Source organism: Primulina tabacum, chromosome 14, assembly GCF_025594145.1.
Source record: "Primulina tabacum isolate GXHZ01 chromosome 14, ASM2559414v2, whole genome shotgun sequence".
Classification (NCBI taxonomy): domain Eukaryota; kingdom Viridiplantae; phylum Streptophyta; class Magnoliopsida; order Lamiales; family Gesneriaceae; genus Primulina; species Primulina tabacum.
This window is the reverse complement of record NC_134563.1, coordinates 2,195,126-2,209,921: the sequence shown is the minus strand read 5'-3', so window position 1 is coordinate 2,209,921 and position 14,796 is coordinate 2,195,126. Positions and strand designations below refer to the sequence as shown.

General features: G+C 33.6%; 1 protein-coding gene and 1 pseudogene across 1 annotated transcript; both read right to left on the bottom strand.

Moving 5' to 3' along the window:
- Positions 1-193: 193 nt before the first annotated feature.
- Positions 194-3,799, bottom strand: LOC142524230 (uncharacterized; annotated as a pseudogene).
- Positions 3,800-6,322: 2,523 nt separating this feature from the next.
- Positions 6,323-9,334, bottom strand: LOC142524232 (protein yippee-like). Its single transcript, XM_075628113.1, has 6 exons — positions 9,266-9,334; positions 8,834-8,950; positions 7,481-7,524; positions 7,133-7,241; positions 6,819-6,874; positions 6,323-6,737 (listed from the first exon to the last, which is right to left on the bottom strand). Exons 2-6 carry the CDS (start codon positions 8,927-8,929, stop codon positions 6,650-6,652), a joined length of 393 nt encoding a protein of 130 aa, XP_075484228.1. The 5' UTR covers positions 8,930-8,950; positions 9,266-9,334; the 3' UTR covers positions 6,323-6,649.
- Between the last annotated feature and the right edge of the window lie 5,462 nt (positions 9,335-14,796).

Sequence of the window (14,796 nt, the reverse complement as noted above, 5' to 3'; positions counted from 1 at the left end):
TTCCGCATTTTCATGTGCTATATCACGTTCAAGCAAATCTGCGGGAGGGAAAAATGAAGATTTGAAAGGGGAAAAAATTTGCATGTGAAGTCTATGTGAAATAAATGTGAATGATTTCCATTCTCTTCTCCATCACTTGAAAAACTTCATTCTCGTATCGAGCTATTAATTACTGTTAATGCAAATCAAGAAATTCGAAGAAACTGTCATTCTCAATTCCAAAACAAAGTATGGAATTACATTAACGAATTTCATAAGGCGAGGATTATATATTCCGTACATGTACATAATAAGAAAGTTAGGCACATGTTAAAGTGGCTACACGGTACACAAGATTGGAACGCGTGCATATAAATTTACATCAAATCATATAGGATAGATCATCAGTTAGTTATTATCAGTTGTAACAATCGCATCCCTCAGCAGTCCAGCGTACAGGTAAAACTGTAAATATGTATGATTTTAGACTCAACAAACCGTTACCTTCCATGTAAGCCGGAAAGTGAACGAATACTTTTGCCACTGCTTACTTCATCATATGCTCCCGGTCCATCCACACACAGGGCATTGTTATTGACACTCATTTCTGAACTGGCATTACTACTGGTCGCGGAGTGGAGAATCTGAGACGCCAAAAGTCCTGCTTCTATTCGGCCCAGATCTGATAGAGGATGCAGGGATAAGTGAGCGTGGATTGCCTGGAACGGTTCGCCTTAAATCCTGCTCAAAAGCAACGTGCTTATATTAATTTTCCAGAATTGCCATGCCTTAAAATTATATTGAGCTAAGTATTCTTCTGGAATGCATTCACAACTAATGAAGACGTATGGTTGGAATGTGCTGCATGCTGATAGAAGGTATTCGCAGAATCCACAATATGATTACCTGTATTTTTGTTGACAATCGAAATATTGGAGAAAGATGAAACAATAGTTTACATACCATGTGTCTTATGGCCATGTCTAAAGACTTCTTCGAGAGATTTCTTCCAAAGCCTGAACTGTCCGGAGATGAGGACTTCCCAGATAAGTTTCTGAGAGGCGAGAGTTTATCATCTTGCTTGGGTGGAACCAGTTTCCGCATATTTATTACCCTTTCAACCATTTTACTCCCAATAAGAACAGGGCTTACATTGTCATTAGCCTTGGCATGCAATCTAGTTATAGCAGGCACTGGCACAGAGCTTCCACTACTATGAACTAAGCCATTAGGGGGTCGTTTTCTTGATGGAGAACAAGATTGTCGTCTAATCCTTCCATTTGAATTAGGTTCAATTGATGATCGAGAACTTGGCGCTCCAGGTCTACCTCTAGTGGCTGAAAGTGGCCTCTCAGGTAATGATGTCCTTAAATTTGGTGGGGCATCAAGAGAGAACCCAGGCATCTCTGAAGGGTTCCATGGTCTGGGCTTCACACTAGGAGAACTAGACCGAGGCAACACAGGATTCTTCACTGCATTGTTAACTGCCTTGTCAACTGAAGAGGTTGGGGACTTGAGTGAAACCGCAGTTGTGCTAGATGGTAATGTTGGTCTACGAGTTGGAGTTGCAGTCCTAGGCAATGACTTTGTGGCATGTATACTGGGTCTGCTTGCAGGTGATGAGGCTCTTATGGTAGATCTTGCAGTGGGGGTAGAAGATCTTGGTGGAACAACTGACTTGGATAAAGGCAAGGTGGGACGAGCAGTCGGGGTCGCAGATCTCAAAGGTTTGGATGTTGTGATTGATGTTACTTTTGATGTGGTTGAGGAGGGTTTAGTTGCTGTTGTTAAAGTTCGTCTGTTTGAAGCTGGAGTTGAACTAGATCGAGATGATGTTGAGCTTAGAGTTGGACGTCCAGTTGGCGTTGATGGTCTTGATCCAGGACCACTCCCAGAGGAGGATGGCCTATGGAGCCCACCAGTTGAAGTATTCAACCCAGAAGACGCAGTCAGCTGTCTAGAAGATAGATTGCTCCTCGTGGGTTCTGGCATGGGATTTGCTAGCTACAACAACACAATACAATTTGCAAAACAAAACCAGTTCATCATCCTCGAGGACAAATTTCAAGGCACACGTGTATAATATAAACTAAAACATGCAAAAACAGTTGCGAAGGGATTTGCCAGCTTTAACAACACAAAACAATTTCAAAAGAGTTCATAATTGTCGAGGACAAATTTTAAAGCACTCGTCCGTAATTTAAATTAAAGCATGCTAACAACAGGTGTGTCATTGATCTGTATAATTCGATGCTAGTCGAACAGCCAGTCAAATTCAGGAGGTAAAATCGAAATTTTTAACACCTCGGAACTACTGAGTTCAATTCTACAGATACCATTAATGAAAATTAAAAGCATTCCATCTGTTAAAACAAAAGAGTGCCTCCAATGTATGAAACGAAATATAATTTAGCTTACTCTAGACTTTAGAGATGTCGGGTGAGCTTTCGGAGCTCCCAGCTGGCTCACAACAGTTTTCTGTGACTCCATTTCTAAAGAAGGAAAAAGGGGAGTGCCAGGAGGTGTTAAAAGCCTGCAACGAAGAAAAACCTTGGTGAATACCAAAATTAAAAGCAATTGGATGATTCTGGAGTTAAATCAAAGACACAAGGGGTTACATAACAAATCCTACCCATTATTCGGGAAAAAAAATCCACAAATAAAGATTATCGATTACATATTGCGTTCATCACCTATGAACAGGCTTGTGTTTACAATGTTCCCAAATTCTGATTTCATATAATTGAGTAAAAAATTCACCATTTGACAACTCAGCATGGAAGAAGCTCAAACATTAAGTTCAAATCTCAATTATTAGGTAGAAAGTGTGCGAATAAATCCCAAAAGTTATATCTGCAATTACCATTCATAATCATTTTTATCATTGTCCGAATTAAGAAAATCATCGGCACCACTCTTGCGGACAGGTGCAGGTGCAACCCTGCCTGAAGTAATATTAAACATCGGAGAGCTACCAGTTTTCGATCCTGAAAATAACATAAATGGAAGAATATAATTTACTCCTGTGAGAATGCAAAAAAGAAAAAGCAAGTAAAGGAGAACATCTAATTAACTTCCCAACAAAGAGCTTACAACAATTGATTTAATCAGAAATCTAACTGTTGTTCAAAGATTACGAAAATCCAAGAACATAATTTACTCCAGTGAGAATGCAAAAAAGAATCACCAAACAGTCGCTGGTTCACAACAAAAACCACCACAAAAAACAAGAATACTTCAACAGGAAAACTTCATTAAAAATACCAAGTGGAGCATCGAAATCGTCGGAGTCCTGAAGGAGAAGAAGGTCATCACGTTCCTTCTCTCGCTTCCGCATTTCGCGAAACAGCGCCAAGTCTTCGTCTCTGTTATCCCTCATCCTCAGATTCCCCGTTTGCAATCTCTCCGGCGCCCTAAAACTTCGGTTCATCCCAAAACCCGACATGAAACGCAAACTCAAGCTCCGCGAATCATCCGCACGTCGTAACAACCAAGCTCGAAAACCCTAGCTCCTCCTACAACGTTCGAGAACACGATCTCCTGATCAACGAACACAACGTCAGAAAATTCGAAAAATCAAAGGATCCGCTCCACCGTCTCGAGTATCACTCGGTATTTCAGATTCTTCGCACCAATAACCAATGGATTTCCGAAAAACTATTCACCAGACGACGCACCTACCTGAAAAAACCTAGAAAGAGAAAATGCGTATAGAATAATATTTCGATTGGTAGAGAGAGAGGGGAAGTGGAAAATGAAGGTCAGAAGGAAGGTGAAGAAAATGAAGCGAAAGATGATGAAGGAAACAGGAACGGAGTGGCAGCTTCGTGATTTCATGAAGAATTGGGGGGAGTTACACTGCCAAAATCCAGTATTTTAATCTAAACAAGCCAAACAAATATAAATGTAAAATGGTCATTTTATTTTCTTTTTTTAAAAAAAATAAAAATTTAATGATGTAATTTATAAAAGAAAATTTAGCTTTCTTATTATTATTATTCATTCTTAGTATCTCATTTACCAAATCAAATATTTTAAAATTAAAATTAGGTATTTCAAAAATAAAACTAAGTATTTGAAAAAGTTCAATGCTTAGTTGCGAATTTGTTTTTTTAACAATAAAAATAATAATTAACTGAAATAAACATGTCATCCAAATGGATCTTAGATGGAAATGCGAGCATTTGGTGAACTTGTGTTGCATATTCGAATATTCAGTATTTTAATACATATTCTGAGTATTTCATTTACTAAATCAAGTATATTAAATTTAAAATTAAGTATTTCGCAATTAAAACTAAGTATTTCAAAAAGTTCAATTAGTTGAGAATTTGTTTTTTTTTAATAAAAAATAATTAAATTCAATTTATATGTCATCCAAATGCATCGAGAATGATGAGTGGAAAGAGAATATGACCAACAAAAATAGGTATTTATATAATTTTTTATTAATTAAAAGGGTAAAAAGATAAAAATGAATGAAACATGTATTAAAAACTAAGTTGGTCTTTTGTCAGGTACTAAAATACAAAAAAAGACTTATGGGTACTGAATCTTAAATAAATCATAGACATAGATATTTTTCTCCAAATTGCCCTATTATTATTATGAGTGCATATATAAAAATTACATACAATAACATCATATTTGAGTCAAATCTACTGTCACATTTACATCATAAGACAAAAATTATATATAAAAATAAAATCAAAATGTAAAAAGAAAGAGTTTATGAAAATCATATATTAAAAGTTAAATTTGACAAAAATAGATAAATAAACATGTCCGAAGAAGTTTATGAGTTTAAACTTTTCAACGGTCACAATAATGATAACGAGTTGGTTGCTCTGCTTGATCGACCGTTAAGCCCAGTTGATTTGGAACGCATGTGCTGTGTTACTCATCTCCATCTAAATTATAAAAGATGCCGATTTTACGTTGTAAAGGTAAAGGAAGCGGGTGCCCAATCACGATAATGGTTGACATGTTACTACCTTGAATTAAATAATTATACATATTTAAGGTATAACTACGAATGTACCCCGACGGGGTTGTTTTCTGGAGGTATTTAGGAAATTTGAACTACCTCTTTGAGGTGGGACTTCTGACTTGTTATTATCGTCTTGCCCCCCGAGGTCTCGAGTATTTACAGATTTGCCCCCGAGGTCTTGACTCTTTAATTAGCTTTGAGTTGTCAATTATTTGAATAAGCCACATAATTTGAAATTATTTTCTGTATATTCCATATTGTTTAGTTATTTGGTATTACAAAAAATGGAATAATATTGAGTCAAACCTAATATACCTTTGCACTATTTAAACGTGTTGAGGACAAGAGAATATGTTATAATATTTGTTGGGCTTCGCAAATTTTATATTATATATACATATAAATTTTTATACAACACCCACGATGACACTTATGTAAACAACCACTAACGTGATTTTCGCTTACGAAGTGTACAAAACGTTAGATCAACTATGTTCAAATAGGTGTATGCAATCGATTCAATGAATTTTGTGTGTTCAAAAGTCAATTTTTTTAATTAATTGTCGGTCTCATTAGTACGGGTGTGTGTGTGTGTGTGTGTGTGTGTTGATTTGGTCTGACTAAAAGAATCTTAAGGGAACATTATCAATAAATGACAAGATTAGTAGTTGTGTCCGACAGTCAAATTATTGTAATTAATTACAATTGAAGGACGAGATTGTTCAGGATAATATCAAATTTTGAGGGAACAACACTCCAGAACGCATTCGCATACCTGTTCTTTTTAATAAATTAATTCAATATAATTTAACCATCTATAAAAATATATAGACAAAAACTTGTGTGAAACAATCTCACGGGTCGTAGTTTGTGAGACAGATCTCTTATTTGGGTCATACATAAAAAAGTATTACTTTTTATGCTAAGAGTTTTATTTTTTATTGTGAATATCGGTAAAATTGACTCGTCTCACAGATAAATATTTGTGAGATCGTCTCACAAGAGACCTACTCAAATATATAATACATGATATTGAAATATTATCCTACTTTATAGTTTAAGAAACCACCCTTATTATTTTATTTTTATTTTTATTTTTATTTTTTATTTTTCTTCATTTTAACATTCGTATTTGCAAAAACAGCAAGGTGTTTGAACAAACAAAGTAGCTATATGTTGAAACAAAAAATTGTACTAGATTATACACCACATTTCCATTTCTATCATGGTTCCTTGCAATCCATGGATGAAAATGATTTTAACTTGATATAGCATCGATTTGAAATTTACTCGAATTTTGTATATCCAAGCAAATCAGAGAATTTGAAATCAATGCGGAGCTTGAAAGCAATATCAAGTCGATTCGAATGATTATGCACAAATATCATTTGATTATTTTCAAACTCGAATGGACTTAACATAGACTTAGATTGAGCACATACATATAAGGAAAACACCATTACCATCCATACTAGAGTGGCATCAAGAATAATTTTAAAATTTGAATACTGAACAAACCCAAGTTCTAAGCCTGGCAAATGTGACACTGAGTTCTAGCTTGGCGAATATGTACATTAAGGGAATATGTACATTAAGGTTAACTCACAGATGATGAACCAACAGTAGGAAGTTTGAAGAACGTGCATGGAGTGAATTGCATCTGACGATTTTAATACTCGGTCAGGCCGCCTCATCAGCATCACTTCCCCCAGCATGGGCTTCATGGCCAACCCAATAACTACTTCCATCGGGGCCGGAAATCTTGAACCTGCACCAACCAAACAACCTATTTCAAAATCAAGAAATTGTTTTTGAAATAGATTTCTATAATTTGAATGTGTTGGTATACCGTTCAAGAACTGATCTGCCTTCCTTGTACTTTTGACTTTTTTCTTGCGCAGTTTCCTGTAAATAATCAAACAAAATGAACATTGATTAGCCAAACACATCTAAACTCAGAACCCCGGCCAGGCCTGTGGGTTGCAAAGGGCTTCACTTCCGAATACTGTTTATCTGTACACATCTTTATAAAAATGCTCAACTCAAATTGCCAGAAAAATGTATCACATAGACTTGTACATTCCATTATGCTCTTCCAACGATCCGATGCGGATATGTGGAATTACCATGAAGTCAACAACTATGTTTGGTTATGGTTCTTACATATTTCCATCCAACAACTGAACCACATCTGACGCAGAAGATATCTGCAGCTACATGCATTCCTGTTGTCATTAATCTCTCTTCCTTCTCCCCGAGAGTTACATTAACTCTGCAAAAGTAATCAATGAAACCTTTGGTATTTAACACGAATTCGGAAAAAAAGTTACAAAATTTTCCCGTTGCTTTTCTTGTCCTTTCGGATCATTTTATGTACACGGGGAAAATAGGTCTTCACCAACCTATTTGCATATTGTCACGGTATCATCTCAATCCTTGAAAAGCCGTGAAATCAAATGCATGTTTCATCATCCAATTATTCTATCAGCTGCCAAAGATTAGGAAACTTACACCTTATCGAAGAGATAAGCCTTCCCGTGCTTGCAGTAGAACGACTGAAGGGAAGAACCAACAACGGAAACAAGTAAAAAGCCAGGTGCTTGTTGAAGATACTAAAATATAACACATTAGAAAGCTTATCCCTCGATATAAAAAACTGCAAGAATTTAGTTTATAAAAGAAACATGGACTTAAAACAAGTACGCTATCGGCAGGAAAAATGCAAATAAAAGGCAGATATCTTCAAGCTTGTACAAAAGAAGGGAGAAACTAAAATTTGTCATATCCTTGCTAGACGATCTAGGAATAAATAATGAGTTAATCATTAATACATACAGATTCCTAATAATGCTCAGTGCCATTAATTAGAACAGATAATGGATTCAAAACTATCCCAAAATAATTATCAAGGAAATAAAACAAGAATAAATGATTGATCCAAATCAGTGACCCGCCTTTACCGATCCAATTCTCATGTTTCTTCAAGCTACTACGCTACAGAGATCACACGCATTTACCAACCAAATTTAGCTGAGATATATGAAGCACGATCTCAACAATAAACAAGCTTGATCTTTGCCTAAAATATCCAAAAGAGAGATGAAGCGACCAACCAACTGCATTAGAATTTGATTTTTTGTTATAAAACAAGTATTCTCCTCCACTGATTATTATTACAAAATAATGATAACAGTGAAATGGGACTGATATCATAGTCATTTAAAAGCCCACAATGCGTGTGTCTAGACTCAAGGAACAGTGAGGCAAACCCTTTATGCCTAAGGCAAGTCACGGCACAACCCTTCAATGAAGTGCTCGGTCTTGATCTTGAGGTGCGACCGGGTCGATAAAATCCACCTTTTCACTTACAAACAAATATATATGATGAATTTTTCTTTGAATATTTATATTATGATGTCATTTCTCTTATGGCGACCCTCTCCATCTTGCCGTGTGATTAGCTCTACGGTACTCGATACGTGCCATTTGCAGTTTTGCACCACCGATAAAAATGTGCGATATTCGGTAACATACAGCTCAAAGCAAAATGCAAAATTACGTGCATTGATCATATAGATAGCTGTAAATTTCAGTTCATTATATGGACTCCATGAAAGATTATCACTAACAAGCTACATAATTAAAACAAGAGTGCCACTTAATCAAATTATAATTCCCTAATACATTAACGGGATCTTCACCGTTAACAGACCAAAAATCTTCATAAGAACATCAACCTCTTACAAGAGTGGATCAAAATCAAATTACCAGAAGAATTAAAGAAACTGAGCATGTCATTCAAGAAAAAAATCAATTCAATTCAAGCACAAAACCCCAAAAAAAAAAAAAAAACTTAAATCGAACCTTGGAGATGATATCTTCACTGACAGCAAGATGAGTCCCACAGTGCTTGCAGCTGTAAATCTTCCCTTCAAGAGTAACAGCAAACACCCTCCCCATCTCTCCCCCAATCTCCCAATTCTTCAATCTCCACACAAAAACACAAAAATGAATACAAATTCAGAAAAGGGTCTCCAAGAACTTGAATCTAATTGGCATCAATCTGGGTCCAAGAAGGTTTTCAGGACGGCAAATGTAGACCAGACATAAGAAATGGATCAACAGGAAGCAAGTCTTTTGACGGCAAAATCAGGGTTGTTTTTTAGGTGACAAAAATCTCACGAAGACATTGTTGCGAAGTCACAGAATCGATAATCGGCGAGATTCATGAAATCTTATTAATGAGTAGTGCTAAAAAAATACGCAAGTTTTTGTCAATGGATTGTGGGCGCTTACCCGTCAATCGTCTCTTGCGATCTTCTTACTCACACGTAACTAAATGTTGAAAGAACTAAATATAATATTAAAAAAAACTGGGGAAAATTATAAAATTTTATTTTAAATATATAACTAGTTAATTTTTTGTTCTTACAAAGATATGTGATCCAGGTGAAAATCCAAAACCCAGACCCAAAACTCTTGAAAATATATCGTAGGATCGAGTGTTTATCTCTTTATCAAAAGTTATAGCTAGTAGTGATTGTGCAACTCAAATCTTTCAAACCGCACAACAGCTCAAGCATCACAGTTCGATCGCTCTAATAAGCAAGGACAATTATTGCACCCAACAATCTCCCTCCCAACAATTGCACTCTTTGCAATCAATGGCAATCGAACCCGTGACCTTGGTTCTGATACCAATTGTCGGATCGAGCGCTTGCCGCTTTACCAAAAGCTATAGCTGGTAGTAATGGTGCAACTCAAATCTTTTAAACCGCACACCAGTTCAAGCACAACGGTTCGATCGCTCTACTAAGCAATGACAATCATTGCACCCAACATAAATAAACGCGTTTGATTTTTAAAAATAGTAAGTATCATGTGAGACAGTCTCACTGATCTTTATTCATGAGATTAGTCAACCTTGTTCATAATTACAATAAAAAGTAAAGATTTTATCATAAAAATTATTATTTTTTCATAAGTGACCCAAATATAATATTTGTCTCGCAAAATCGATACATGAGACCGTTCTATTGGAGTTTGTGTGTTTTAAGAATATGGTCAAAAAATATAGGTCTTTTATGATTTTTAAATATTTCAATAAGATGAAATTTGCGATTTGTGCCTACTTGATCATGGATCGAAAAGGGAAGATCCTTGTAATATCCGTGGTATGGGATATCAAGATAAGAGGATCATTTTAAACATGTTCATCTTTTGTTAGTTCTTTTCTTTATGATGTTACACATACATGTATCAGGTCATTGAGTTTCATGTATTTAGGTAATGTTTCCCAAATGTTTTATTTTACAAAAAGGAAAAACAAATAAATTCATGACCTACTACCAAACATTAGGTGATATTTGGTATGATGGAATATAATAAGATATGATTTTAATGAATTTTGGAATTATATGTCAATTTAATTTTTATATTTGGTATAAAAAATGAAAAGAAATATAATAAAATTATTTTTAATAACCCTCATATTATATTTAAAATATTTAAATAATATATAATTATTTTTTGTCACTTAAAAAAGTTTTTTTAGAAGTTAAAATTTTCGGATATTTGACTTCTTATTCTACTTATATTTAAAAATAAAAATAATTTTTTTTCACATTTATCAAAACATCAATACCGTTTATATTCTTTTTAATAAAAGCATTTAAAGAAGCTAAATTTGTTTAAATATTTTTTTAACAACTTCTTTATCCAAATCCACTTTTAATCTTGAGAAGTATTTTTTAACAAAATTTTATGCCATTGATTCAGTAATTTATCATATACTTTGATAAATTTATTTTAAAATAATTTAAATATTTTTATATTCGAAAAGTTCTGTAAATTATCTATTACTATGCGAAAATCCGTTATTTTAATACCAAAAATCTAGTTTATCAAAAATTGGAAACTTTATAATAACTATTGATATAGATTTTTTTTAAATATTAATTTTTTTAATGTGAAATTAAATTCAGAATTTACATTTTAAATAATACAATTTCAAATCTCATTTTTTATTCAACCAAACATAGAGTATAATGTGAAAAAGTACACCGACAAATTTCAATACAAAAATTAGATATAGTAAAATTAATTCATAATTTATTGAATAATTTTAAAATTAAATAAAATGATAAACTTTCAAAACGTCTTACACAAATAGAACATGGAGATAAACATATGTTAGGATTTTAATTTGAATAGTTCTCTCGTGAGAATGTTTCACGTATCTATGTCTATGAGACGAGTAGAGCTGCTTCATATTTGTAATGAAAGTAATATTTTTCATATTAAAATTGATACTTTTTTTCATAATTCAATTCTCATATACGATTCTTTCTACAAATTGATCCGCGAGATGATTAGATGAGAGATATTTTTGAAAAATGTTCTATGCAACGGGAACTCCAATAGAGCTGAACTTAGTATGACCTTAGGAATTCTACGCGTTACCATATAAATGATTTTATGCATATAAATTAAGAATATGACACAGAATTCCATTTGAAGGTTTTTAATTTTTTTTAAAAAAAATTAAAATATGTCAAATATGGCATTTTAAAATATCCATTGTATATATACATGTATGTGAACAATATTGAGAAATTGGTTTAAAATCGAGTATTCTAGTAAAATGTGTTGAACATATTTTTGATTATTTGATTATTTGAATAAAATTATAATATATTTCTATTAAATCAAATCAAATTTTGTGAAATATATTTTATTATCTTAATGATGAAATTAATTTAATTTTATTATAATATTTTAAAGGATACTTTTATATTTTTATTAAATAATTAATTTAAGGAAATCCATATGTACTTCTATTTGCAATATATATGTATGTTCTACGAGTAGAACCGTCATGTCATGCCCCCGATGAAAAATTGGTAGATTTGTGATGACCCCCGAACTTTTGGCTCCCAAAAGCTAAACGAGCTCAAGCCAAGGTATTTCATAATTTCAATAATGTTAACTCATAACAAATCAAAATTTTCAGCTCAAAACTTTCAGCTAATGAACCCGAATTCAACTCCTTAAGCTCGAATCGAGCTCAATTTGTGCAAGCAAAGGAAATTTTGAAATTTTTAGCTCATGAAGCAACAGAAACCTCAGCTTGTAGATCCCTCAATTTCACCCCAATCATTCGAAATTCAGCTGCCATTTGAGGTAAAGATTAGACACATTAATGTTGTAAGAATTAATATTTTAGTTCATCCACATGACTCTTTCGTTGTTTCACACTTTGAAATATGAAAGGTGAAGATTTGGGCTCCAAAAAAACATGTGAACGGGCTGCTCTTTCAGATGATTTTTGAGCCTATAAACACCCCATGTATTTTGAAAATAATCATACAAAACCCTCAAAAAATCTCCAAATAAATAGACCGTTTATGTAGCAAGTTGAATGCCATTGTCCAGAAACCATGTTTGCCGATACAATATTGTTCTGAATCCGATCTCCATTTTTAGAATGTATCAAATACATTTTAAATATTTTATCCAACTTTCGGCTCGATTCCAATGGATATACAGATTTCTACAAACAACCATAGCAAGAATACTACTCAAATTCTATGCGAGAAAATAACAACTTCTGTTCATAGTCTATTAACTGCTTCAAATAACCTCAATTTCAATATTGCACAGACACTTCTACGCGTTTACTGGTTTAAGATGTTTGAAAATTCAAAATTTTATTCCGTTCTCATCCTTTTGATTATTCTTTTGGTAGCTAGTGGGGTATCAAAATAGAGCGACAAGTTGTAGAATTTTCTAGATTTTTGACCAAGAGTAGCAGACGATAATAAGTAACATTGCAGGCAGCACGCCACTGAATAGTTAGAAAAAATACTTTCAAAATTTGAAGATCAATGCAGTTTATTCGGAAAAGTAAATGGGCTTATGTATGTCTACTTTCAAAAATACGTATATATGTTAAGTTTCGTTTCTGAAATATTTTACAAGAAAAACGTGTTTCCGTCCTGTCTGGTTTCAATTGTTTTTTTTAATTATATATGTGATATTATGTTTAATCGATCTTTATTTGCTGAGTGTTTTCCCAAACACTTGTCTTTTATCTCTTCTTCTCATTTAAGAACAAGGAAGAACTCAAAGAGCCTGAGCAAAATCAGTTTTGGGGCCGGTGATGATAGTGTTTTTAAGCTGCGGTTGTTATTTTATTCTAGTTACTCTTGTCTTTTTAAATTCTAAACTTTTGTAAACATTATTTGTTTTAGTTTATTAATTGGACACAAGGACATTTTGTTTTATGTTGTTTTTGAATTTATTTGTAAACGTCAATGGTCATTGGGTGTGATTTAATTTCTGATGTTTGAAAAACAATCATTTTATTTATTTATTTTTTCCCATTGTAATTTTGGAATTTTTAACCGAAGGCTAAGCCTACATGTACCTAGTCCAAGGCTGTTGGGCTATATTAATTGGAAGAAGGAGGGCTTGATATGCATGTAGTATAAGCAAAACATAATCCTTCAAACAATTAACAATTAAATACTTGATTCAAATTATCTGGTTCGGTCGACCCTACCCCTGCGGGCATTGTCTGCAGGGGTCGATCCAACGGCTCGGATTTTTTCGAGCCAATTTTTTTTTTTTTTACAGGGAGGTGGGCCCGAATCACTCATGTGGAGTGATCCGGGCCGTTCATTGTCCGTGCAGGCAATGCCTGCACCTGCACGGGTAGGTTGAAACAAACCAAATTATCTTGTCACCAACGTGTCAAATTTGATACAAGACCTTTTGAATACCGAAAACACGTCATGAGTTTGTTAATGATAAAGTCAATAGATTTTATAAACTACTACTTATTAGTTTTAACGTCACATTTCGTAATAGAGCTTAACGTAAAACGTAAAAAAATTCACCTGATCCAAAGATTCAAATCCATGAATGTGATTTTCAGTTATAATCCAGGAATTTCCAGTTGTGTAAGAGCTGTAATCCTGTTCAGATTTTTTTTAATTGCGAGCATACAATTTGTAAGGATACATCCATTTCGTGGCCTGTGGGGACCTTAATTGATCTCTAAAATCCAAGTGATCCAATCGTCATTCACTCTTTGATATGGAAACATGAGTGTGCATATCTCTTATCTGGTTCCCCACTTGTCTGTCCACCTCGAAATGACATATCAAGAAAAAGGCTTCCAACCTCATTAAAAATATTAAAAGATCATATATTAAATTAATTTTATTATATATAAAATACAATTTTCTGCACCTAAAATAACTCAATTTATAGTCTTGGATTTCTTTTTTTATAGGCCTCTTGTGAGATGGTCTCACGAATCTTTATCTGTAAAATTGGTCAACCCTAGTGATATCCACAATAAAAAGCAATACTCTTAGCATAAAAAGTAATATTTTTTCATGGATGACCCAAATAAAAGATCTGTCTCACAAAATACGACCCGTGAGACCGTCTCACACAAATTATTATCTATTTCTTTTAGGTGTTTCGTGAGTTATGAACAGCGTTGCATAGCATGGGCCAATTATAGCGAAGACCATTTGAAGTGCAATTATTTGTTATTGTTACTGATCTATTAAGATAAACATGGGACTAGGGTTCGTTTGTTCCTTTTGAAATCATCTTCCATACATAATAACTGAAATAATAAATAAATATAATGCCGATTAAGGTTTTGAATTAAATAGAATCACTCGTGAATTTGTTTTATCTTGGAATTCATGTCGCTAAAGTAAACAAATTCGGTATATTTGTCTCGACACAAAAGTACATAGTTCGAACTTGAGCTCGACTGTATATTTAATACAATTGGTTTGTTCGTA